A 24302-nucleotide genomic window follows, 5' to 3' on the forward strand; every position below is an offset into this window, starting at 1 on the left:
AAAATCATTCCTTGGTGTATTTTATTATCAAAGAAATAGGGTAAATTTTTTATTTTATTTTATTTATTTTTTTTTTTTTTGTATCATGAATTCATCATGGAAGGCAAGTTCTGAGAATGTGATTAATGAACAGTTGAAATGTTGCATTGTGTAAAGTTGACCAAATTACTGACTTCTGTATACACTATAGGGTAGTTCTTATAGTTGAATATGTGGTTTCTTGGACACAATTGATAGAAGTTCTAGAAGGCAAATTAGTGAAATAGCTAAGAATTTCGTCAAATTGAGCAATGGACTCAAATTGGACAAAATTGCCAGTGCATAAATTATGCCCAGACTGCTAAATTTGTGCCTGCATAAATTTGTAATTTTCCATCAAATTTCCTATTTTTGGTGCTGTTACCTTCAGAAAAGATTCTCTACCATTTCAGAAGAAAAAATGATTTTAGTTTGAAAAATGCCAAGATTATCAACACTAAATTTCAGGGCTTCTGACAGTGAAGGTTAATAATTAAAAATTATCACATATCGTCACAAACAGCTTATTTCTATACCAGTTATCTGGAAATGTTGACTGTCATCAATTTCACAGGTAAGCACTAAACCCATAACGGATCATAAAGTACCTGGGTAATGGTAGGTAATCAGGTTTGATCCAAGAAATAGGAGGGTGGCTCTTATTCCTTGGATCAAAATCCTCTTCCAGACATTAAGGTACCCCTTCCTCCTTTATGGAAGGGCATATTTGAGTAATCAAAGGTTTATTAGGCCTTAATATAAAAAAAATAACCATTATGCTTCATTGGAAGTAGTAAATGCATGTGAAACATTTGATCTTTTATCCTACTAATATACACTGTTTACATTTGCATTTTCTAGCTAGTATTTTAACTTTTTCCAGGTATGGACATTCCCATGACAGCCCCCATCACCATACTCCGGCAGGTGCTGCCTGAAGGCAATAAGAGTAACCAAATGTGCTTCTACCTGCCACAGGCCTATCAGCAGGCACCCTCAGTGCCGACAGAAGAAAATGTCTACATTGAGAATCGTCCTGCCATTACTGTCCTCACAAGGTATAGTAACTAGGTGCTGGGGCTTCATGTCAGCAGTTCTGCTTTACTCACACTGTAATGTTTATTTGGTAGTCTCATTCTAACTTTATCACTGTTACGATTCATGAAATTAAAAAGCTGAGTGCTGCTATTACAAAAAATTCTTCTGAAATGGTAGAGAATCTTTTTCTGAAGGTAATGAGACCAGAACTATGACACTTAATTGAAAAATTATGAAATTACACAGAAACAAGGTTGGCAGTAGTGAAAATATTTCATTTTGCCATTTTGCCCCTACACCCCCCTAATGTTTTATAATATAAAAAGTCAATAGGTCTGATTCAATTATTGGGATGGCATAAACCATGACCAATCAGTCCTGGTTAAATTTTATTAACCAAGAAATAGGGTAAATCTTTTATTTATCTTTTTTTGTGACGAATTCAAAATGGAAGGCAAGTGTCATCAATACAGTGGACCCCCGGTTAACGATTTTAATCCGTGCAAGAGGGCTCATCGTTATGCGAAATAATCGTTATGCGAATGAATTTTCCCCATAAGAAATAATGGAAATAAAATTAATCCGTGCAAGACGCCCAAAAGTATGAAAAAAAATTTTTTTTACCACATGAAATGTTAATTTTAATACACACAAACTGAAAAAGGCATGCACAATTACATGACACTTACTTTTATTGAAGATCTGGTGATGATTGATGGGATGGGAGGAGGGGAGAGCATTATCTTCTTACTGTTTAGAAGGGGAATCCCCTTCCATTAGGACTTGAGGTAGCAAGTCCTTTTCTGGGGTTACTTCCCTTCTTCTTTTAATGCCACTAGGACCAGCTTGAGAGTCACTGGACCTCTGTCGCACAACAAATCTGTCCATAGAGCTCTGTACCTCCCGTTCCTTCAAGACTTTCCTAAAATGGGCCATAACATTGTCATTGAAATAGTCACCAGCACGGCTTGCAACAGCTGTGTCAGGGTGATTTTCATCTATAAAGGTTTGCAGTTCAACCCACTGTGCACACATTTCCTTAATCTTTGAAGTAGGCACAATGGATTCCACAACTGGCATAGGCTTCTCAGGGTTAGCCCCAAACCCTTCAAAATCTTTCTTAATTTCCATACTAATTCTCACCCTTTTTACCACAGGGTTGGCACTAGAAGCTTTCTTGGGGCCCATGGTCACTTATTTTCCAGAAACAGCACCGAAAACACTGTAATAATACGAAATATTCCGAGTGTATGCTTGGATGTTACCGCGGAGGCTGGCTGGTAAACAATGGGACGGCCGGCACATGTGAGGGCACATTGGACGCGTCTCGGACGAAAATCGGTAAGCGGGTTTTTAATCGGTATGCGCGGCAAAAATTTTGCGATAAAAGTAATCGTTATGCGGAAAAATCGCTATGTGATGCCATCGTTATGCGGGGGTCCACTGTATAGGCGAGGCCTAGGAGGTGATTAATGGACAGAGGGAATATTTTAGTGCTTGGAATGTCTACAGTGTTTATTTGGGACTATTTTTAAACTGGGATTTTTTTAATTCTGTGTAAAATTGGCCAAGTTACCGACTTCCATATACTTTATAGGGTAGCTGTAGTAGTTGAATGGGCAGTTTCTCGTGAACAGTCAACAGAAAAGAAATACTAGTGAAATAGCAAAGAATTTAGTTGAATGGTGCATTGGAATTGGCTTAAAATAGGACTGAAAGTAGGGGAAATTGATAGTGCATAAGTTGCATCCATATTGCTAAATTACCTTCTGTGTAATTCTGTAAGATCTCCATCAAATTTCGTACTTTTGGTGTCATTAACTTCAGAAAGTATCATTCCAGAAGAAAACAAAGTTTTTTTAGTGTGAACACTGAGAGAAATAATAATTTTAGGGGTCTGGACAGTGCAAGGGTTAAGTATACAGATTCATATGTTCATTTATGTGGGATTTATATGTTCTTTTATGACACCTGTATCACAACAGTACATAACTTATTGGGTAGGACCTTTGGAGGCTTTGCTATGCTGGAGAGTGTGTGGGAAAATGAAGCCAAGGATCTGCAAGAGAAGCTTCAGGCTGCTGGTGAAACCAACATAGACTTCTCTCTCTTCTACAGGTAACCCTGCAAAATATTTACCTAATTGCAGAACACTCCAGGGTAATTTTACTCTGGGGTGTGATAAAGTATTGGTATCAGTGGGTATTGATTAATTCTGATGGTATCAGTAAAGGCCTAATATTGAGTATTGGTGGGTACTGGCCAAGTTTGCTTTTATTGTTATCCAGAGTTATCAGCTAAGTTCAGTGGTATTGGTATCGGCAAAAATTTTGGTATCCTATCATTAATTACCATATTTTGTACAAGCATTAAATGTGAACACTGAGCAATATTAATATTAGGGGTCTGGACCATGAAAGGATTAAAGAGTTGCACGTTTTCACGTGCTCACAAGATCCTCAAAGCTCTTAGCACAATGTTGTGTCCTGCTGTCCCCAGCACAAAGCTTATCACTCACTAGCTGTGAAGATTGGGTTTACATTTAAATTCTCTGAAGACTCCAATGTATGAGAGGTGATAGCTCTACTTAGTTATATATCACCTCTCTTCCCTCCAAGCAAGATCCAAAAACAAGAACCTTTGGATAAATACAGATGTTGAAATAAGGTGACTTGTATAGGTCTGTCTTGAGCCTCATCAGTGTATCTGAGAAGTGTAATGATATTTCAAACTAGAGTGAAGAAAAATTGTGATTGGTGATATTCTTAGAACTAATGGGAAATATTTCATATTTTCTGCATTTTCCCAGCTAATACCTATTCATTTCAGGTTACTTCTAATTTTAAAAAAAATATTTTAAAAAGTTACACTGTAAATTATACATTTTGCATTTCTAGTTAACAATAATTTCAAGAATGCAAGAAACAAGTTACAGTGGTACCTCGATATTCGAACTTAATCCGTTCCAGGAGGCTGTTTGAATAGAGTTGTACAAATATTGAATCAATTTTTCCCCTGAGAAATAATGTAAATTGGATTAATCCATTCCAGACCCCAAAATATTACCAATTATAAAATATTTTAAGTGAAAATATTGCTTATTTAAACCTGTATAATAAGAATTGCATGCATAAAATCATACATGAAAACGATAAAAAAAAATAAATACATGAAATAAATGAAAATTTAACTGCACTTTACTGAGGAGTGCTGATTGCTTAAGAGGAAGGTGGGGACATGTTATTGTATGGGAAGGGTGCCACCTTCCATAAAAACATCAGGTAACTGCCTGCTGGGTGTTTTTTCTCTTTAATGTCCCTGTGCAGTAGCACTTGAAGATGATGGGGATTCACTAGCATTTGATTTTTTTCTTTGCTAAAGAAGCTGTCCAATGCTGTCTGCTTTTGACAGCTTTAGAAAAATTTTGAAAATTAGTCAGCACCATTGTCACTGAGTAGGTAGATGCTCCTATTCACAGCAGTGATGTTAGGATGTCATTTTTCCACCAGGCTCTTGTGTTTGAGCCCAATGGTAATAGTTCCTTAATTTCTGTAGTGGAAATGTTGCCCTTACTGCTTCCCTCCTCTAAAGAAGAAATTTCCTCAACTACTACTACTCTGTGATGAGCTCATTCTTATGATCCTCCACCAACTCCTCTACATCTTCATTGTCCATTTCCAAACCCATGGACTGGCCCAGAGATACATCCTTCACTACATCCTCTGCCTCAAAGTGAAACACACGTGCTCCATTTCACACTGAGTTCTTTTTTCGCTAATTGTTATTCTCACTGCTTTCCTTTTAGGCTTGTTTGGATCACTACTATTTTTGGGGGGCCACGATTACTTATTATCAATGAAAATATTTAAAAAACACTACAGAATACCCATAAAATACCAAAAAGATTCAAGGAGCTTGTATGAACGATGCTTACCGAGCGAAAGCTGACGAGAGACTGAGCATATGATGCCTTGTTTTAGTTGGGATTCATCCAGATGGACTATTTTGTTTAGGTCGAACATCAGGTCAACGTCCAAATACTGAGTCAAATTTTTCTCAAAAAAGTTGGGCAAATATCGAGTTGTATAAATATAGGGACATACAAGTATTGATTAATTACTAGTTATGACATGGGAAAATACAGACATTTATGAGAGTGAGACATTTATTTAGATAATGTTTTGCTTAAACAATAGTTCTTCAGTTATACAGAGGATCTTTAAAACCTATATATAGTATACTCGCAGCTTTATACATCATTAGTAAGGCCTCACCTAGATTACACAGCTCAGCTCTGGTCTCCATATTACAGAATGGATATAAATTCGCTAGAAAACATCCAGCGTAGAATGACCAAATTAATACATAGCATTAGAAATCTTCCATACGATGAATGATTGAGGACTCTTAAACTACATTCACTTGTAAGGCAAAGAATGAGGGGAGACATGATTGAAGTGTATAAGTGGAAGATGGGTATTAAGAAAGGAGATATAAATAAGGTTTTGAGGATATCCCTTCAAGAAAGAACCCGCAATAATGGATTCAAATTAGATAAGTTTAGATTTCGAAAGGATATAGGAAAGTATTGGTTTGGAAATAGGGTAGTTGATGAGTGGAACAGTCTGCCTAGTAGAGTTATTGAAGCTAAAATGTTGGGTAGTTTCAAATTTAGGTTAGATAAATACATGAGAGAGAGGGGTTGGATTTGAGTGAAACTTGCATAACGAGTAAATAGAATCATCAAAACTTATTTCTTGGGTAGCATTGAAAATTGGGTTGGGCAAATATTTTGTTAGTGGGAAGGATTGTAAAGGACCTGCCTAGTATGGGCCAACAGGCCTACTGCAGTGTTCCTCCTTTCTTATGTTCTTATACTGAGGTGTAGATCTGACTAAGGAGGGGAAGGATGGGTTTTTGGAGATCTTGGCAGATCACTTGTAGTTGTGCTAGGGGAGTTAAATGATGGAGGTGCCCTGAGTCTGTTTTTTGGGGTTTTGTGTTTAAATAACTGACCTTTTTTGTCAGTTTTCCTACAGCCTAGCCCTAGGCAAGGCCTTCCTATGGATTGTCTGGTTGACCATGAGGTTTGACTGTCTTTGCTGGATGATACATGCATTGTTGTTTGTTCTGCAAACATACCGTTTCTAGAATTCTTGTCTGGAAGTTGTGTATTATTTCACCTACATAGTATTCATCATAGTCTGTGCATGGAATTGCATGGATCCCCAGCTTTGATGTTTATATGGTGAAGCCTAATTATTATTATTATTATTATTATAATCAAAAAGAAGCGCTAAGCCACAAGGGCTATACAGCGCTGCAGGGTAGGGAAGGAAGCAAGGGAATTGGATGGCAGAAGGGAGGGGGGATGATCAGCAGGTTACAGAAAACAGCGGGGCAGGGGATAGTACGGGGGTAGAGGGTAGCAAGAGATACAAGTAGAAAGGGCTGAAAGTATCAGAATTTGTGAAGTAAGTCAGTCGTTGTCAAAAAGTCAATGAGAGAGTCCGGATGAAAGGTGGGTCCATCAGCGAGAAGGGAAGGTAAAGAGAGAGCAGCGGGGCGAAGACGACGACAGAGGTAAATTCTGCGTGCTCGTTGATAAAGTGGGCAGTCCAACAGAATGTGGCTGACTGATAATGGAGCTTGGCAATTCTCACAGAGAGGAGCAAGACGCCTCTCCATGAGATATCCATGAGTAAGACGAGTATGGCCAATGCGAAGACGGGAGAGAGTAGTCTCCCAACCTCGACACTGGTGATAAGAAGACGGCCAGTAACCTATACTCGGTTTAATAGACTGAAGTTTGTTGCCGAGCATAGTAGACCAACGTTGTTGCCAACGGGTGTGAAGGTGGGAAGATATTACAGCAAAATAGTCCGTACATGGAATACCTCTATAAGAAACTGGTAGGTCATGTACTGCTGACCACGCAGCAGTGTCTGCCTGTTCATTGCCCTGTACGTCAACATGACCAGGGACCCAACAAAAAACAATATCTTTATGCTTAGTAAAGATGCGGCGTAGCCAAAGTTGGATACAGAGGACTAAGGGGTGAGGTGTATCAAATTTTTGTATAGCCTGTAAAGCACTAAGGGAGTCTGAGACAACCACAAATGATGACACAGGCATAGATGCAATACGGATAAGTGCTGTAAGGATGGCATATAATTCAGCAGTAAAAATACTAGCTGAAGATAGTAAATGCCCTTGTACGACGCTGTCCGGAAACACTGCTGCGAATCCTACGCCGTCAGAAGACTTAGAGCCATCTGTGTACACAGCAATGGCATGAGAATGAGAGTGAAAGTGGTCAAGAAAAAGAGAGCGGGAAGCGACCGTAGACAGTTGGGCTTTCGAGCAAGGGAGGGAGAAAGAACAGACTCGAACAGCTGGAACTTCCCAGGGGGGTAGGGAAAAGTGAGATGCTACATGTACATAGAAAGGTGGTAGTTGAAGAGAAGACAAGAGCGAATGAAGGCGAAGAGAGAAGGGACGGAGTAAGCAGGGGCGGCAAACAAATAAAGAATGTCTACTAATATCAGTGACCATTCTATAAATGGAAGGATTGCGGAGATCATGAGAGCGTACATAGTAGCGCAGGCAATGGGCATCACGGCGATCGGATAAGGATGGAACGTTCGCTTCTGCATAGAGGCTTTCGACAGGGGAAGAGCGAAAAGCACCAAGGCATAAACGTAATCCTTGGTGATGAATGGGGTTAAGGCTAGAGAGAGTAGCAGGAGATGCCGCTGAATAGATCTGGTCACCATAATCAAGTTTCGATAAAATAAGGGTGGAATGTAGGTGAAGGAGGGTTCGACGATCAGCTCCCCACGAAAGATGAGCAAGGGTTTTAAGAAGGTTCAGCCGGCTGTGACAAGTTGCCTTCAGAGAGGTAATGTGAGGTTTCCAGGATAACCTACGATCAAAGAGGAGGCCCAGAAACTTGACTGTATCACGTTCAGGGATACGTGAGCCATAGAGGTACAAAGGATGATCAGAGATGACAGAGCGTCTAGTGAAAGTGATTTGGTGGGTTTTAGTGCTGGAAAATTTAAACCCATGTGTGGTGGCCCAATTGGAAACACGGTCGACTGCATGCTGGAGAGAAACTGTAAGGAGGTGACAGTCAGCGCCTGCACAGGCGATAGCGAAGTCATCAACATAGAGTGATGACCAAATATTTGATGGAAGACTAGAGGCCAAATCATTAATAGCAAGGAGAAAAAGTGTTGTGCTCAGAACACATCCCTGGGGGACACCTTCAGCTTGGACAAAGTCCGGGGAGAGCACATTATTAACCCGAACACGGAAATGCCTGTCAGTTAAAAAGTTCTTAAGGAAGGATGGTAGATTGCCTCGAAGGCCTAAGGAGTGGACTTGGGCTAAAATATTATACCTCCAAGTTGTGTCATATGCCTTCTCAAGGTCAAAAAATATGGCAATAACTGAGTGGTTATTCGCAAAGGCATTACGAACATACGTATCCAAGCGCAGTAAGGGGTCTATGGTAGAACGTCCCTTACGAAAGCCATATTGACGAGTGGAGAGACTGTTGTGTGTCTCTAAATACCACACTAAACGTCTATTTACTAGACGTTCCATTACTTTGCAAACTGCACTGGTAAGAGCAATGGGACGATAGTGGGAGGTTTCATGTCCCGTAGTGCCTGGTTTGCGGAAAGGGAGAACAATGGCGGATTTCCACAGCTGTGGAAGAACTCCTTGTGACCAAATAAGATTGTAAAGGCGTAATAGGACTGCAAGGGCTGACTGATGTAAATGTTGTAGCATACGAATATGAATGTCGTCGGGCCCAGCTGCCGATGATCGACAAGCTGAGAGTGTTGCCTCCAGTTCTTGAAGTGTAAAAGGCACATTATACTGTTCTTCTCTGAGAGAAGAAAAGTCCAAGGGTGCTAACTCTCTGGCAGACTTTGAGGAAAGAAATGAGGGGCATAGATGGAGTCCCTGAGAAATACGGACCAGATGATTGCCAATTTCATTGGCAACATCTAGTGGGTTTGCTATATCAACACCGGCAACTCGCAGAACAGGAGCCGGGTCAGGAGAATATTTACCACTCAGTTTTCGTACTTTTTTCCAGACTGCACTCATAGAGGAAGCAGAGGTGATGGTGGAGACATAATCTCGCCAGCAAGTGCGTTTAGCGTCACGGATGACACGGCGAGCGATCGCACGCTTCTGTTTAAAATCAAGGAGTCGCTCTGTGGTTCTATTGTACCGGTACCTGCCCCATGCAGCGCGTTTCAAACGTACTGCACGAGCACAAGCAGGAGACCACCAAGGCACGCATTTCTGAGAATGCCTGCCCGAAGTTTGGGGTATAGAATGAGAAGCTGCGGTGAAAACGGAGGACGAGAAGAGGTGTAAAAGCTCATCGATGGAGGACGAAGAAGGAACCTCTTTAAAAACAGTCAGGTGTGAGTAAAGGTTCCAATTTGCCCGATTAAATTGCCAGCGTGGGGTGCGAAGAGGTGGCGAATATGAAGGGGAAGAAAGAATGATTGGGAAATGATCACTGTCATGTAAGTCCGGGAGAACAGACCAAGTAAAGTCTAATGCGGCGGAGGAAGAGCAAACTGAGAGATCGATGCAAGAGAGAGTATGAGTCCGAGGATCAAAATGGGTGTGAGTACCTGTATTTAAAACATGAAGGGGGTGGGTGGCAAGAAAAGCCTCTAACTGAATTCCACGGGAATCACAATGAGACCCTCCCCAGAGGAAATGAAAATCACCAAGTAACAGAATCGGTGGCGGTAATGACGAAACAAGGAAGGCAAAATCCGGAATAGATAATGCCCGAGAAGGAGAGAGATATAAAGAACAGAGCGTATACCACCTATGTAAGTGGATACGAGCTGCTGTGTAATGCAGCGAAGTATGAATAAATAGCTGATGGTACGGAATATCAGTGCGGAGAAGAAGGGCACTTTCATTAAAGGTCCCATCAGGAAAAGGATCTGAAGAATACAATAAATTATAGCCTGAGATGTGAGAAATAACAGCAGAGTGTAATTTTGGTTCCTGTAAGCAAACACCAACAGGGGCAAACTGGGAGAGTAACATCTGAAGCTCACCCCGATTACCCCTGAGGCCGCGTATATTCCACTGTAAAAAGGCCATGATTGGCAATGATAAAGATACTTGAAATCCGCAGGTAAGGGTTCCTACGGACTAGAAGGGTTAGAAAAGTCCACATGCGGAGGCAGTGGAAAATGTTCAAGCAGCGAAGGAACGGTGCGCTGTGAAGAAAGGAGTTGCGCAGATGGAGCAGAGGAGAGAGAAAGAGCGGAAGGTGGATCAGTGTCCATTGACGGTTTGGTCTCTGCAATATATTCAGAGATTGCTTCAAGTGTTTCGGAATTCAGAGATGTCGTATGGGAGACAATATTGGGAATGGTAGGGGGAGGATGAGTAAAGATTGGAACTGTATTGGACTGTACCAAGGTAGGGGGGGGGCGAAAGGGTGGAGGGAACTGGAGAAGCGTGGCAGGGGACAGAAGAGACAGGAACCTGGGAGGTGGCAGAAGAGGAAGAAACTTGGGAGGGAACAGGGGAGGAAGGTACATTACGAGGAGGAGGGTGAACCTCTGCACTTGTAACTGAGCCAGTGAGAGGGGAAGAACTAGGGACAGAGACAGGGAGGGTAAAATGAGGAGGTGGAAGATGGGTAGGAGGTGTTACCGGACCTTTTTTTGACTTTTGAGAAGTAGAGGGACGATTGGGAAGAGGTGTCGTACGAGGTCTCGTCGATACTGAGGCTTGTAAGAGAGAACTCGAAGAAGCGAGATTAGACTGAGGCGTTGAAGTAGGGACGTCTGAGCCGAGGACAGCAAAAGGATTAGATACAGGAGTGATTATGGGAGAGGTAACCACAGAGGTGGGTGTAGAAGATGGGATACCAGAAGTGGGGGGACGTTTTGAAACACGGGAATAAGAAACACGTGGGAGTCTCCCTTGGAGGCGGAGATGAGAAACTGCCATGGCATAAGGGAGACCTTCTGTCTCTTTGAGGTAACGGATTTCCCGCTCGTTTAAATAGACCTGACAACGGCGAGAGTACGAAGGGTGAGTCTCATGACAGTTAAGGCAAGAGGGAGATCGATTGCAAGACGTATTAGAATGGTCATCGGCACCACAGACTGGGCATTCGGCGATAGATCTGCAATATTTCGCTGGATGGCCAAATCGCCAGCAATTTCTACACTGTTGTGGTGTAGGGATCACCTTTCGAACTTGTAACCGATGTCCTGCTATATAAACGGAGGATGGGAGTTCTCGGCTGTCAAAAGTTAAACGAGCCACATTGCTAGGGTATCGTCTCCGCCCACGGGCAGGAAGAACGTAAGTGTCTACCTTGAGGATTGGGAGATCTTGGAGTTCCAGCTGTTCTAGAATGTCGGTGCCACATGTCTGGAAATTTTGTTGAACTATGGTATGGGGCAGAATAACGGTACCACTACAAGAATTGAGGGAATGATGTTTTTCAAGGGTGACAGGAACAGTATCTATATGGGAAAGACGAGAGAGCTCACGAGCCTGGGTAGCATTCTGTACGGTAATGACGCGCGTACCGCTCTTAAGAGCATGAAAAGAAATATCTTTACCAACATGGCGTAGGAGTGCCTTGCCAATACTATGGTCAGAAAGATAGGCAGTAGAGGAAGTTGGTCGTAAAGTGAAGAATTTAGTCCACTGTTCAGTCTGAAACTGAGCGTGGAAAGGTAGTGAAGGACGTGTCGATCGTTTCTGAGAAGAACGAGAAGGTGAAGGTGGAGAAGTATCATCAGCAGGTAATTGTCGTTGACGTTTAGGCGTGGGACCAGAGTTGGTCCGACGTGGAACGGGTCGGCGATTTGAAAATTGCCGCACCGTAGAGGGAGAGGCCGGAAGCATAGTCAGAGGAGAGCGAAGGTCTGATAAATCGAAGGAGTCAGTCGAGGCCTCAGTACCTGAAGCGGGTGAGGAAACGGCACCGGCAATAGGTACAGAGGCATGAGGAATGTCTGAAGAGTGGTCCAAAGACGAGGCGGGGTCAGAACGGGGTGCGGTATCAAGAAGGGGCCCGGGGGTACCAGGTTCATGGACTAGGGCTGCCATGGTTAGGTTACTTCTTTCTTTTTGTTTTTAAGAAAAAAAAAAGAAAGAAGAAAAGAAAATAAAAATAAAAAAAAGAAAAAAAAAAGGGGGGACCGGGGAGGGATAGTTCCTAGGAGGAATGAAAGGGCCAGAAATCTCCCTCCGCGCCCAAGAGGACTCGACACCGCTAGTAGCGCAGATGCAGCATGGAACCCGTGCCATACCCTACCCTTCATGCCAGTAAACCAGCAATCTGGGATAGCAACCTCACATCTGCCAAGCTACCTCGGTGGACAAAAGAGAGGGCGGCCGGATATCCGCCACAAAGCATACCTCCTTCAGCCACCACCCCCGGAATCCGAAAGGTGGCTTCCAGAGATACACCCGTCGCCCAAAAGACACCCAAAGCTACTCCGGGATACCGGAGAGGGATCGGGACATCCCTAGGCAATCCAGATTCCACGGCAAACTACGCCACCGCCAAGAAACCTCAACGGAATGGGATGGACCCCGGTGTCCTTTCCCCTACCTAGGAACTAGCGCGCCTGTGGGAGAAATCACGAAGGCTAAAAAGAGGAAGGGCAAAAGGGAGGGGTGAGGAGGAGGAGGAGGAATGGAAAAAGGGGAGGATGGGGAGGATGGGATAGGGGAGGGGAGAATGGGGGGTAATTAGGTTCGGTCTGAGGAAGAAGACCGACAGGGCTAATTCCTCAGACCAAGAGCCTCTTCACCACGCCAAGGAGCCCCCCTTGAAGAGGGTGAAGCCTAATGAGTCTAACAATCATAAATAGTTTTTAATATCAGGACACAAATGGTGCTAAGTGCTTTTTGTGATGGTGGTAGTGGTATACCCCCCTCTAGGTAAAATTCTTCATCTATCCATCTCAGTGTTTTGGGGGTTTTGAGGTATATATTAACCCTTTGAGGGGTCCATCCCATAGTTCTACGGCTTTTAATTAAGCCAGGGTCCAAACCGTAATTCTATGCCATGAGCTCAGCTCACTCAGATAAGCTGTCAGCAGTAAATTTGGTCCTAAATATGAGAGAATACATCTGTGTGGTAAGCGTGAACCATATAAAACGAATCCTGCAGCATGCAGTGCATGAGAAAAAAAAAAGACTGTGTTTTTTAATTAAAACAGTGACTTTGCAGTGCATTTTTGTGTGTTTTTCATGATTATATTCACGGTTTTTTGGTCTCACTTGATAGAATGGAAGCTATATTACAGAAATAGAGATGATTTTGATTGGTTTTAGTATTGAAAATGGCATGAAACTGAGCTCAAAGTAGCAGAAATGTTCGATTTTTGCCAATGTTCAAGAGTAAACAAATGACGTCTTGCATCCATTACACGTCAGCTGGCAGGTCTAATGTGCATTTATGAATGCACTGATATTATTTATACAATATTGCCTAACAGTAAATCTATTTTTTGGTGTGTTTAAAAATTCAAAGTGGAATTCATTTGTAAAGCCTAGGAATGTAACTAATAAACAGAGGAAGTGTTATTTTAGTGCCAGGAATACCTGCATTGTTTATTCTGAACCCTATTTTGAAATTGGAATATTTTAAACTGTGAAATTGGCCAAATTACCAATTTCCAATCACTTTATTGGGTAGTTGTAGTAGTTAATTGGGTGATTTCTTGTGCTCAATCAATAAAACAGAATTAATACTAGCAAAATAGCTAAGAATTTGGTCAACTGGAATAATGTAATTGACCTAAAATGGGAGTCAAAGTGGGCAAAATCGCCGATGAGTAAATATCGCTGACGCAGCAAAGTTTGCGAATCGTAATTTCATCAATTTTCTATCAAATTTCATACTTTTTGTTTTATTACCTTCAGAAAAAGATTCTCTACCATTTCACAAGAAAAAATAAGAAAAAAAATTGTAAAGTAAAAGGACACAAGTGCAACTAATGTGCCATTTTTATTGTGGCAACGTTTCGCTCTCCAGGAGCTTTGTCAAGCTGTTACAAACAGTACATGGACACAGAGGGTATATATAGGCTCAGAGTGAGGTGCAATACTAGTGGTAGTAGTAGTAATAGTGATATAAGTTGTAGTAGTGGTAGTAATACAATATGGTAGAACAATTAACTTGCACATGAGTAAAATTCTTGGACTCTGAACAAGTTTCAGATTGGGGGTCTGGACCCTGAAAGGGTTAAGCTCTCACATGAAAATGAGTTTATGCAATCCCATCTACAGGATGTGATAAATGGTATGTATGTGTAATGGCACAGAGTATCAACATGAGAATTCTAGGACTAGTATGCATGCAGAACCCACAACACTAACAATGCAGGTGCTATCCATCGAGACAGACATGGACACCTTATGGTGTGGAACAATGCAAAACTCCTTATATACCAAACATTTTTGTAATCTTTTAATCATATCTGTAGGAATAGTGAATGTATTCCTTAAGAATGTGCTCACTTTGTATTTGCAAACCTTGTCATGGTTCTTGGTCTCTGAATGGTATCATAAAAGTGCTAATTAGAGTTCAAATAATTTTTAACACTCCAGCCATCTCCCACTGAGGAAGGGTGATGGCTGCAGTGGATAAACTACAAGTATTGTGTAAGAATATTAAAATGTTTAAAAGTATTTCCCTTGAACAACAGTAAATAGCATATCCAATGTCTACACTAAAATAAACAAAAGTATCTCATTTTACACCTTTTCTTGTTTCCAGGGCAACCTATGATGCCCCCATGAAGACGGAAAACAGACGTAATGAGGTATGGTTCACAAGGAAGCACTAAGTGGTCATCTGCCACAGGGAAAACAAAGAGGATGAAAGAGAATAGAGAAGATATTTCTCTCCTCAGTTGGTTATCTTGTGGGGAGAACACACTTGTATTGTCATACCATGATACCACCACTCTTTCTACTACTGCCCCACTACTAACATTCTTAGCTCAGTTTTAAGTCAAAATCATTTTTTCTTTATAGGTAGGTTACAGCACTGTGTGACCCATATGGATTTAGCACTTGTGTTGATAATATATGACCCTTGTAGGTTTAGCACTTCTGTTTGATTATAATTGTACTGATAATACAGTACTACTATTATAAACTAAGGCTTTTAAAAGGGATAGCTCGATGCTGGTGAAGGTTTCTTCATCCAAGGAGTTAGAGCCTGCTGGAACTGCACCTGATTGTTTTCAATTTCCCATTATTATTATTACATCAGCAGGATACAGAACCATTAAGGGTCATACAGTGTATGGGAATATGGAAGGTAATCAGGTTCAATCCAAGAAAGGGGAGGGGAGGTCAGGTCTAATTTCTTGGTTCAAGAGTACCTCACTAGCATTCAGGAACTTCTCTCAAGGGGTATTACCCAGGAGCTGTGTAATCACTATAGGTTTGGTACTTCAACATGACCATAAAAATATTGAATAGGGACCAACTGCCTTATATCATAATGTTCAGGGAGGAAGCAAACTCTCATTGGTGGATCATACAGCAATTTGGAATGGGAAGTATTATTATTATAACAATCAAAACAAAGTGCTAAACCCACAAGGATGGAAAGAAATTAGACCCGAAACAGAGAAAGGTCCAGTTCCTCAGATCAATATCTCTCCACCAGCATCTTACAGCTGCTGTCTTGACTCAAGAAATCGTAATGACACGATTGCAAATAAACCATACCCCCGGCCGGGATTGAACCCGCGGTCATAGAGTCTCAAAACTCCAGCCCGTCGCGTTAGCCACTAGACCAGCTAGCCACAAAAAGATTCATCCAACTAGGTATATTTCTACACCATAGGAAAGTTAGCACAGGCACCTCTGTGACCACAAATGCAAGTTTTTACAGACGAATCTCCAGCTAGCGTGGCCGTGACGAACTCTAGCTCAAGTCCCTTCACTGCTGTCTTATGCAGCATTATAATCAGTGATTTTAGTTTATTATTTTTGCAATCAAAACAAAGCGCTTAACCCGAGGGCTGTACATCACGGTTTAATTTATCTATTTTACCTAAATATGGCTACTAAATTAAATTTAATACATCTTACATTGTACATTTACTTAATCCCTTTGGTATCTCATTTCACCTGAGGTACCTCCCCACCTATACTACCTCTTCTTGTGGTACCTGATTGACTTCCTGCAGTACCTTGCCACCTGTGGTACTTTACTCACCATGTGTGGGACCTCATCACCCACAGCATCTGACTGCTTCTGATATCTACTATACACCCTGTGGTACCATCAGCTTGGTGACTGCCTGTGGTATCACCACCACCTGTGGCACCTTCAACTGTGATACCTGTTTCACTTCCTGTGGTACCTTCACATCTCCAGAATGATCACATCTTCCTGGGTAATAAGTTAAGATTAATATTTTCAATTACTACCCACAAGTGTCTTGTTAATGATTTAGTCTAAGAAATCATGAAAGAAGAGGGTCACTAAACTAAATGGGCCATATAGTACTTGGGGAACAGGGTTGATGCAAGGAGAGGGTTGATACAAGGAGAGGGTAACTTCAGTTCCTTACAAGAACTTGCTAGCATCAAGGTGCACCCCTTGAAGGGCTGGTTATCTTTAATTTCAAAGCTTTGGACCTCAAGTACCTGTTGGTTAAATTAATTGGCCAACAATCATTGGTACTGAGTGAGTGAATCCCATGTCCATCCTGCACCATATTCACTCTGAGCTAACACTACAGGTGCTTTTACACTGCTGTGTGTATGCCACTTCATCACTGATACTCTAATTGTGTTGGGGTCACATTAAAGAGGCATGTTGTGAAGTGTGTTGTCCTATGCATTGCAGAAGTGCTTCAAACTCCTAAAATTATTAGCTGGTGAAAAATCAAATTGTTACTCAAGATCCTCTTTAAGGGGGAATCCTTGGCACAGTGAAGAGGTTTTTGGTCTGAGGACTTGGACCCTTCTTTCTTCTTCCTCTGACTAAACCTAATTACCCCCAATCCCCCCCCTTCCCTACCCCATCCTTCCTTTCCCCTTCCCTTCCCTCTCCTCCCTTTCCTACTTTTGACTTTTGGGGTCCTCCTCTCAGGAATTCTAGCTCTTAGGTTGGGGGACAGGTATTATTGCCCGTCCCATTCCACTGAGGTCCTTGGTGGTAGTCTAGTTTGCTGTGGAATCTGGATCATCAGGGGATGTCCCAAACCCTCTTTGGTCTCCCAGGGGGTGGCTTGTGATGTCTTTGGAGTGACGAGTGTATCTCTGGAGGCTACATATTGGATTCCAGGTGGTATTATTATTATTATAATCAAAAAGAAGCGCTAAGCCACAAGGGCTATACAGCGCTGCAGGGTAGGGAAGGAAGCAAGGGAATTGGATGGCAGAAGGGAGGGGGGATGATCAGCAGGTTACAGAAAACAGCGGGGCAGGGGATAGTACGGGGGTAGAGGGTAGCAAGAGATTCAAGTAGAAAGGGCTGAAAGTATCAGAATTTGTGAAGTAAGTCAGTCGTTGTCAAAAAGTCAATGAGAGAGTCCGGATGAAAGGTGGGTCCATCAGCGAGAAGGGAAGGTAAAGAGAGAGCAGCGGGACGAAGACGACGACAGAGGTAAATTCTGCGTGCTCGTTGATAAAGTGGGCAGTCCAACAGAATGTGGCTGACTGATAATGGAGCTTGGCAATTCTCACAGAGAGGAGCAAGACGCCTCTCCATGAGATATCCATGAGTAAGACGAGTATGGCCAATGCGAAGACGGGAGAGAGTAGTCTCCCAACCTCGACACTGGTGATAAGAAGACGGCCAGTAACCTATACTCGGTTTAATAGACTGAAGTTTGTTGCCGAGCATAGTAGACCAACGTTGTTGCCAACGGGTGTGAAGGTGGGAAGATATTACAGCAAAATAGTCCGTACATGGAATACCTCTATAAGAAACTGGTAGGTCATGTACTGCTGACCGCGCAGCAGTGTCTGCCTGTTCATTGCCCTGTACGTCAACATGACCAGGGACCCAACAAAAAACAATATCTTTATGCTTGGTAAAGATGCGGCGTAGCCAAAGTTGGATACGGAGGACTAAGGGGTGAGGTGTATCAAATTTTTGTATAGCCTGTAAAGCACTAAGGGAGTCTGAGACAACCACAAATGATGACACAGGCATAGATGCAATACGGATAAGTGCTGTAAGGATGGCATATAATTCAGCAGTAAAAATACTAGCCGAAGATAGTAAATACCCTTGTACGATGCTGTCCGGAAACACTGCTGCGAATCCTACGCCGTCAGAAGACTTAGAGCCATCTGTGTACACAGCAATGGCATGAGAATGAGAGTGAAAGTGGTCAAGAAAAAGAGAGCGGGAAGCGACCGTAGACAGTTGGGCTTTCGAGCAAGGGAGGGAGAAAGAACAGACTCGAACAGCTGGAACTTCCCAGGGGGGTAGGGAAAAGTGAGATGCTACATGTACATAGAAAGGCGGTAGTTGAAGAGAAGACAAGAGCGAATGAAGGCGAAGAGAGAAGGGACGGAGTAAGCAGGGGCGGCGAACAAATAAAGAATGTCTACTAATATCAGTGACCATTCTATAAATGGAAGGATTGCGGAGATCATGAGAGCGTACATAGTAGCGCAGGCAATGGGCATCACGGCGATCGGATAAGGATGGAACGTTCGCTTCTGCATAGAGGCTTTCGACAGGGGAAGAGCGAAAAGCACCAAGGCATAAACGTAATCCTTGGTGATGAATGGGGTTAAGGCTAGAGAGAGTAGCAGGAGATGCCGCTGAATAGATCTGGTCACCATAATCAAGTTTCGATAAAATAAGGGTGGAATGTAGGTGAAGGAGGGTTCGACGATCAGCTCCCCACGAAAGATGAGCAAGGGTTTTAAGAAGGTTCAGCCGGCTGTGACAAGTTGCCTTCAGAGAGGTAATGTGAGGTTTCCAGGATAACCTACGATCAAAGAGGAGGCCCAGAAACTTGACTGTATCACGTTCAGGGATACGGGAGCCATAGAGGTACAAAGGATGATCGGAGATGACAGAGCGTCTAGTGAAAGTGATTTGGTGGGTTTTAGTGCTGGAAAATTTAAACCCATGCGTGGTGGCCCAATTGGAAACACGGTCGACTGCATGCTGGAGAGAAACTGTAAGGAGGTGACAGTCAGCGCCTGCACAGGCAATAGCGAAGTCATCAACATAGAGTGATGACCAAATATTTGATGGAAGACTAGAGGCCAAATCATTAATAGCAAGGAGAAAAAGTGTTGTGCTCAGAACACATCCCTGGGGGACACCTTCAGCTTGGATAAAGTCCGGGGAGAGCACATTATTAACCCGAACACGGAAATGCCTGTCAGTTAAAAAGTTCTTAAGGAAGGATGGTAGATTGCCTCGAAGGCCTAAGGAGTGGGCTTGGGCTAAAATATTATACCTCCAAGTTGTGTCATATGCCTTCTCAAGGTCAAAAAATATGGCAATAACTGAGTGGTTATTCGCAAAGGCATTACGAACATACGTATCCAAGCGCAGTAAGGGGTCTATGGTAGAACGTCCCTTACGAAAGCCATATTGACGAGTGGAGAGACTGTTGTGTGTCTCTAAATACCACACTAAACGTCTATTTACTAGACGTTCCATTACTTTGCAAACTGCACTGGTAAGAGCAATGGGACGATAGTGGGAGGTTTCATGTCCCGTAGTGCCTGGTTTGCGGAAAGGGAGAACAATGGCGGATTTCCACAGCTGTGGAAGAACTCCTTGTGACCAAATAAGATTGTAAAGGCGTAATAGGACTGCAAGGGCTGACTGATGTAAATGTTGTAGCATACGAATATGAATGTCGTCGGGCCCAGCTGCCGATGATCGACAAGCTGAGAGTGTTGCCTCCAGTTCTTGAAGTGTAAAAGGCACATTATACTGTTCTTCTCTGAGAGAAGAAAAGTCCAAGGGTGCTAACTCTCTGGCAGACTTTGAGGAAAGAAATGAGGGGCATAGATGGAGTCCCTGAGAAATATGGACCAGATGATTGCCAATTTCATTGGCAACATCTAGTGGGTTTGCTATATCAACACCGGCAACCCGCAGAACAGGAGCCGGGTCAGGAGAATATTTACCACTCAGTTTTCGTACTTTTTTCCAGACTGCACTCATAGAGGAAGCAGAGGTGATGGTGGAGACATAATCTCGCCAGCAAGTGCGTTTAGCGTCACGGATGACACAGTGAGCGATCGCACGCTTCTGTTTAAAATCAAGGAGTCGCTCTGTGGTTCTATTGTACCGGTACCTGCCCCATGCAGCGCGTTTCAAACGTACTGCACGAGCACAAGCAGGAGACCACCAAGGCACGCATTTCTGAGAATGCCTGCCCGAAGTTTGGGGTATAGAATGAGAAGCTGCGGTGAAAACGGAGGACGAGAAGAGGTGTAAAAGCTCATCGATGGAGGACGAAGAAGGAACCTCTTTAAAAACAGTCAGGTGTGAGTAAAGGTTCCAATTTGCCCGATTAAATTGCCAGCGTGGGGTGCGAAGAGGTGGCGAATATGAAGGGGAAGTAAGAATGATTGGGAAATGATCACTGTCATGTAAGTCCGGGAGAACAGACCAAGTGAAGTCTAATGCGGCGGAGGAAGAGCAAACTGAGAGATCGATGCAAGAGAGAGTATGAGTCCGAGGATCAAAATGGGTGTGAGTACCTGTATTTAAAACATGGAGGGGGTGGGTGGCAAGAAAAGCCTCTAACTGAATTCCACAGGAATCACAGTGAGACCCCCCCCCCAGAGGAAATGGTGGGCATTAAAATCACCAAGTAACAGAATCGGTGGCGGTAATGACGAAACAAGGAAGGCAAAATCCGGAATAGATAATGCCCGAGAAGGAGAGAGATATAAAGAACAGAGCGTATACCACCTATGTAAGTGGATACGGGCTGCTGTGTAATGCAGCGAAGTATGAACAAATAGCTGATGGTACGGAATATCAGTGCGGAGAAGAAGGGCACTTTCATTAAAGGTCCCATCAGGAAAAGGATCTGAAGAATACAATAAATTATAGCCTGAGATGTGAGAAATAACAGCAGAGTGTAATTTTGGTTCCTGTAAGCAAACACCAACAGGGGCAAACTGGGAGAGTAACATCTGAAGCTCACCCCGATTACCCCTGAGGCCGCGTATATTCCACTGTAAAAAGGCCATGATTGGCAATGATAAAGATACTTGAAATCCGCAGGTAAGGGTTCCTACGGACTAGAAGGGTTAGAAAAGTCCACATGCGGAGGCAGTGGAAAATGTTCAAGCAGCGAAGGAACGGTGTGCTGTGAAGAAAGGAGTTGCGCAGATGGAGCAGAGGAGAGAGAAAGAGCGGAAGGTGGATCAGTGTCCATTGATGGTTTGGTCTCTGCAATATATTCAGAGATTGCTTCAAGTGTTTCGGAATTCAGAGATGTCGTATGGGAGACAATATTGGGAATGGTAGGGGGAGGATGAGTAAAGATTGGAACTGTATTGGACTGTACCAAGGTAGGGGGGGGCGAAAGGGTGGAGGGAACTGGAGAAGCGTGGCAGGGGACAGAAGAGACAGGAACCTGGGAGGTGGCAGAAGAGGAAGAATCTTGGGAGGGAACAGGGGAGGAAGGTACATTACGAGGAGGAGGGTGAACCTCTGCATTTGTAACTGAGCCAGTGAGAGGGGAAGAACTAGGGACAGAGACAGGGAGGGTAAAATGAGGAGGTGGAAGATGGGTAGGAGGTGTTACCGGACCTTTTTTTGACTTGAGAAGTAGAGGGACGATTGGGAAGAGGTGTCGTACGAGGTCTCGTCGATACTGAGGCTTGTAAGAGAGAACTCGAAGAAGCGAGATTAGACTGAGGCGTTGAAGTAGGGACGTCTGAGCCGAGGACAGCAAAAGGATTAGATACAGGAGTGATTATGGGAGAGGTAACCACAGAGGTGGGTGTAGAAGATGGGATACCAGAAGTAGGGGGACGTTTTGAAACACGGGAATAAGAAACACGTGGGAGTCTCCCTTGGAGGCGGAGATGAGAAACTGCCATGGCATAAGGGAGACCTTCTGTCTCTTTGAGGTAACGGATTTCCCGCTCGTTTAAATAGACCTGACAACGGCGAGAGTACGAAGGGTGAGCCTCATGACAGTTAAGGCAAGAGGGAGATCGATTGCAAGACGTATTAGAATGGTCATCGGCACCACAGACTGGGCATTCGGCGATAGATCTGCAATATTTCGCTGGATGGCCAAATCGCCAGCAATTTCTACACTGTTGTGGTGTAGGGATCACCTTTCGAACTTGTAACCGATGTCCTGCTATATAAACTGAGGATGGGAGTTCTCGGCTGTCAAAAGTTAAACGAGCCACATTGCTAGGGTATCGTCTCCGCCCACGGGCAGGAAGAACGTAAGTGTCTACCTTGAGGATTGGGAGATCTTGGAGTTCCAGCTGTTCTAGAATGTCGGTGCCACATGTCTGGAAATTTTGTTGAACTATGGTATGGGGCAGAATGATGGTACCACTACAAGAATTGAGGGAATGATGTTTTTCAAGGGTGACAGGAACAGTATCTATATGGGAAAGACGAGAGAGCTCACGAGCCTGGGTAGCATTCTGTACGGTAATGATGCGCGTACCGCTCTTAAGAGCATGAAAAGAAATATCTTTACCAACATGGCGTAGGAGTGCCTTGCCAATACAGTGGACCCCCGCATAACGATGGCATCACATAGCGATTTTTCCGCATAACGATTACTTTTATCGCAAAATTTTTGCCGCGCATACCGATTAAAAACCCGCTTACCGATTTTCGTCCGAGACGCGTCCAATGTGCCCTCACATGTGCCGGCCGTCCCATTGTTTACCAGCCAGCCTCCGCGGTAACATCCAAGCATACACTCGGAATATTTCGTATTATTACAGTGTTTTCGGTGCTGTTTCTGGAAAATAAGTGACCATGGGCCCCAAGAAAGCTTCTAGTGCCAACCCTGTGGTAAAAAGGGTGAGAATTAGTATGGAAATTAAGAAAGATTTTGAAGGGTTTGGGGCTAACCCTGAGAAGCCTATGCCAGTTGTGGAATCCATTGTGCCTACTTCAAAGATTAAGGAAATGTGTGCACAGTGGGTTGAACTGCAAACCTTTATAGATGAAAATCACCCTGACACAGCTGTTGCAAGCCGTGCTGGTGACTATTTCAATGACAATGTTGTGGCCCATTTTAGACAAATCGTAAAGGAACGGGAGGTACAGAGCTCTATGGACAGATTTGTTGTGCGACAGAGGTCCAGTGACTCTCAAGCTGGTCCTAGTGGCATTAAAAGAAGAAGGGAAGTAACCCCGGAAAAGGACTTGCTACCTCAAGTCGTAATGGAAGGGGATTCCCCTTCTAAACAGTAAGAAGATAATGCTCTCCCCTCCTCCCATCCCATCAATCATCACCAGATCTTCAATAAAAGTAAGTGTCATTTAATTGTGCATGCCTTTTTCAGTTTGTGTGTATTAAAATTAACATTTCATGTGGTAAAAAAAAATTTTTTTCATACTTTTGGGCGTCTTGCACGGATTAATTTTATTTCCATTATTTCTTATGGGGAAAATTCATTCGCATAACGATTATTTCGCATAACGATGAGCCCTCTTGCACGGATTAAAATCGTTAACCGGGGGTCCACTGTACTATGGTCAGAAAGATAGGCAGTAGAGGAAGTTGGTCGTAAAGTGAAGAATTTAGTCCACTGTTCAGTCTGAAACTGAGCGTGGAAAGGTAGTGAAGGACGTGTCGATCGTTTCTGAGAAGAACGAGAAGGTGAAGGTGGAGAAGTATCATCAGCAGGTAATTGTCGTTGACGTTTAGGCGTGGGACCAGAGTTGGTCCGACGTGGAACGGGTCGGCGATTTGAAAATTGCCGCACCGTAGAGGGAGAGGCCGGAAGCATAGTCAGAGGAGAGCGAAGGTCTGATAAATCGAAGGAGTCAGTCGAGGCCTCAGTACCTGAAGCGGGTGAGGAAACAGCACCGGCAATAGGTACAGAGGCATGAGGAATGTCTGAAGAGTGGTCCAAAGACGAGGCGGGGTCAGAACGGGGTGCGGTATCAAGAAGGGGCCCGGGGGTACCAGGTTCATGGACTAGGGCTGCCATGGTTAGGTTACTTCTTTCTTTTTGTTTTTAAGAAAAAAAAAGAA

At 43.4% G+C, this 24302-nt stretch overlaps 2 protein-coding genes across 4 annotated transcripts in view; one reads left to right on the forward strand and one right to left on the reverse strand.

The window, feature by feature from the left end:
* Nucleotides 1-15006, forward strand: part of LOC128701836 (heme-binding protein 1) — a 63965-nt gene extending 48959 nt beyond the window's left edge. Inside the window, exons 6-8 of the mRNA XM_053795758.2 lie at nucleotides 902-1076; nucleotides 3061-3174; nucleotides 14870-15006. Coding sequence (XP_053651733.2) covers nucleotides 902-1076; nucleotides 3061-3174; nucleotides 14870-14939 — 359 coding nt within the window. The 3' untranslated portion in view covers nucleotides 14940-15006. The remainder of the gene's footprint in view (nucleotides 1-901; nucleotides 1077-3060; nucleotides 3175-14869) is intronic.
* A 1282-nt stretch (nucleotides 15007-16288) lies between these two features.
* Nucleotides 16289-24302, reverse strand: part of LOC128701838 (UDP-glucuronosyltransferase 2B1) — an 83134-nt gene continuing 75120 nt past the window's right edge. For all 3 annotated transcript variants that reach the window (XM_070099792.1, XM_070099790.1, XM_053795762.2), the window contains one exon: nucleotides 16289-16504. The gene's annotated coding sequence lies outside the window, so the exon portion shown is untranslated. The remainder of the gene's footprint in view (nucleotides 16505-24302) is intronic.

The sequence above is a fragment of the Cherax quadricarinatus genome, chromosome 69, assembly GCF_038502225.1.
Source record: "Cherax quadricarinatus isolate ZL_2023a chromosome 69, ASM3850222v1, whole genome shotgun sequence".
Lineage (NCBI taxonomy): Eukaryota > Metazoa > Arthropoda > Malacostraca > Decapoda > Parastacidae > Cherax > Cherax quadricarinatus.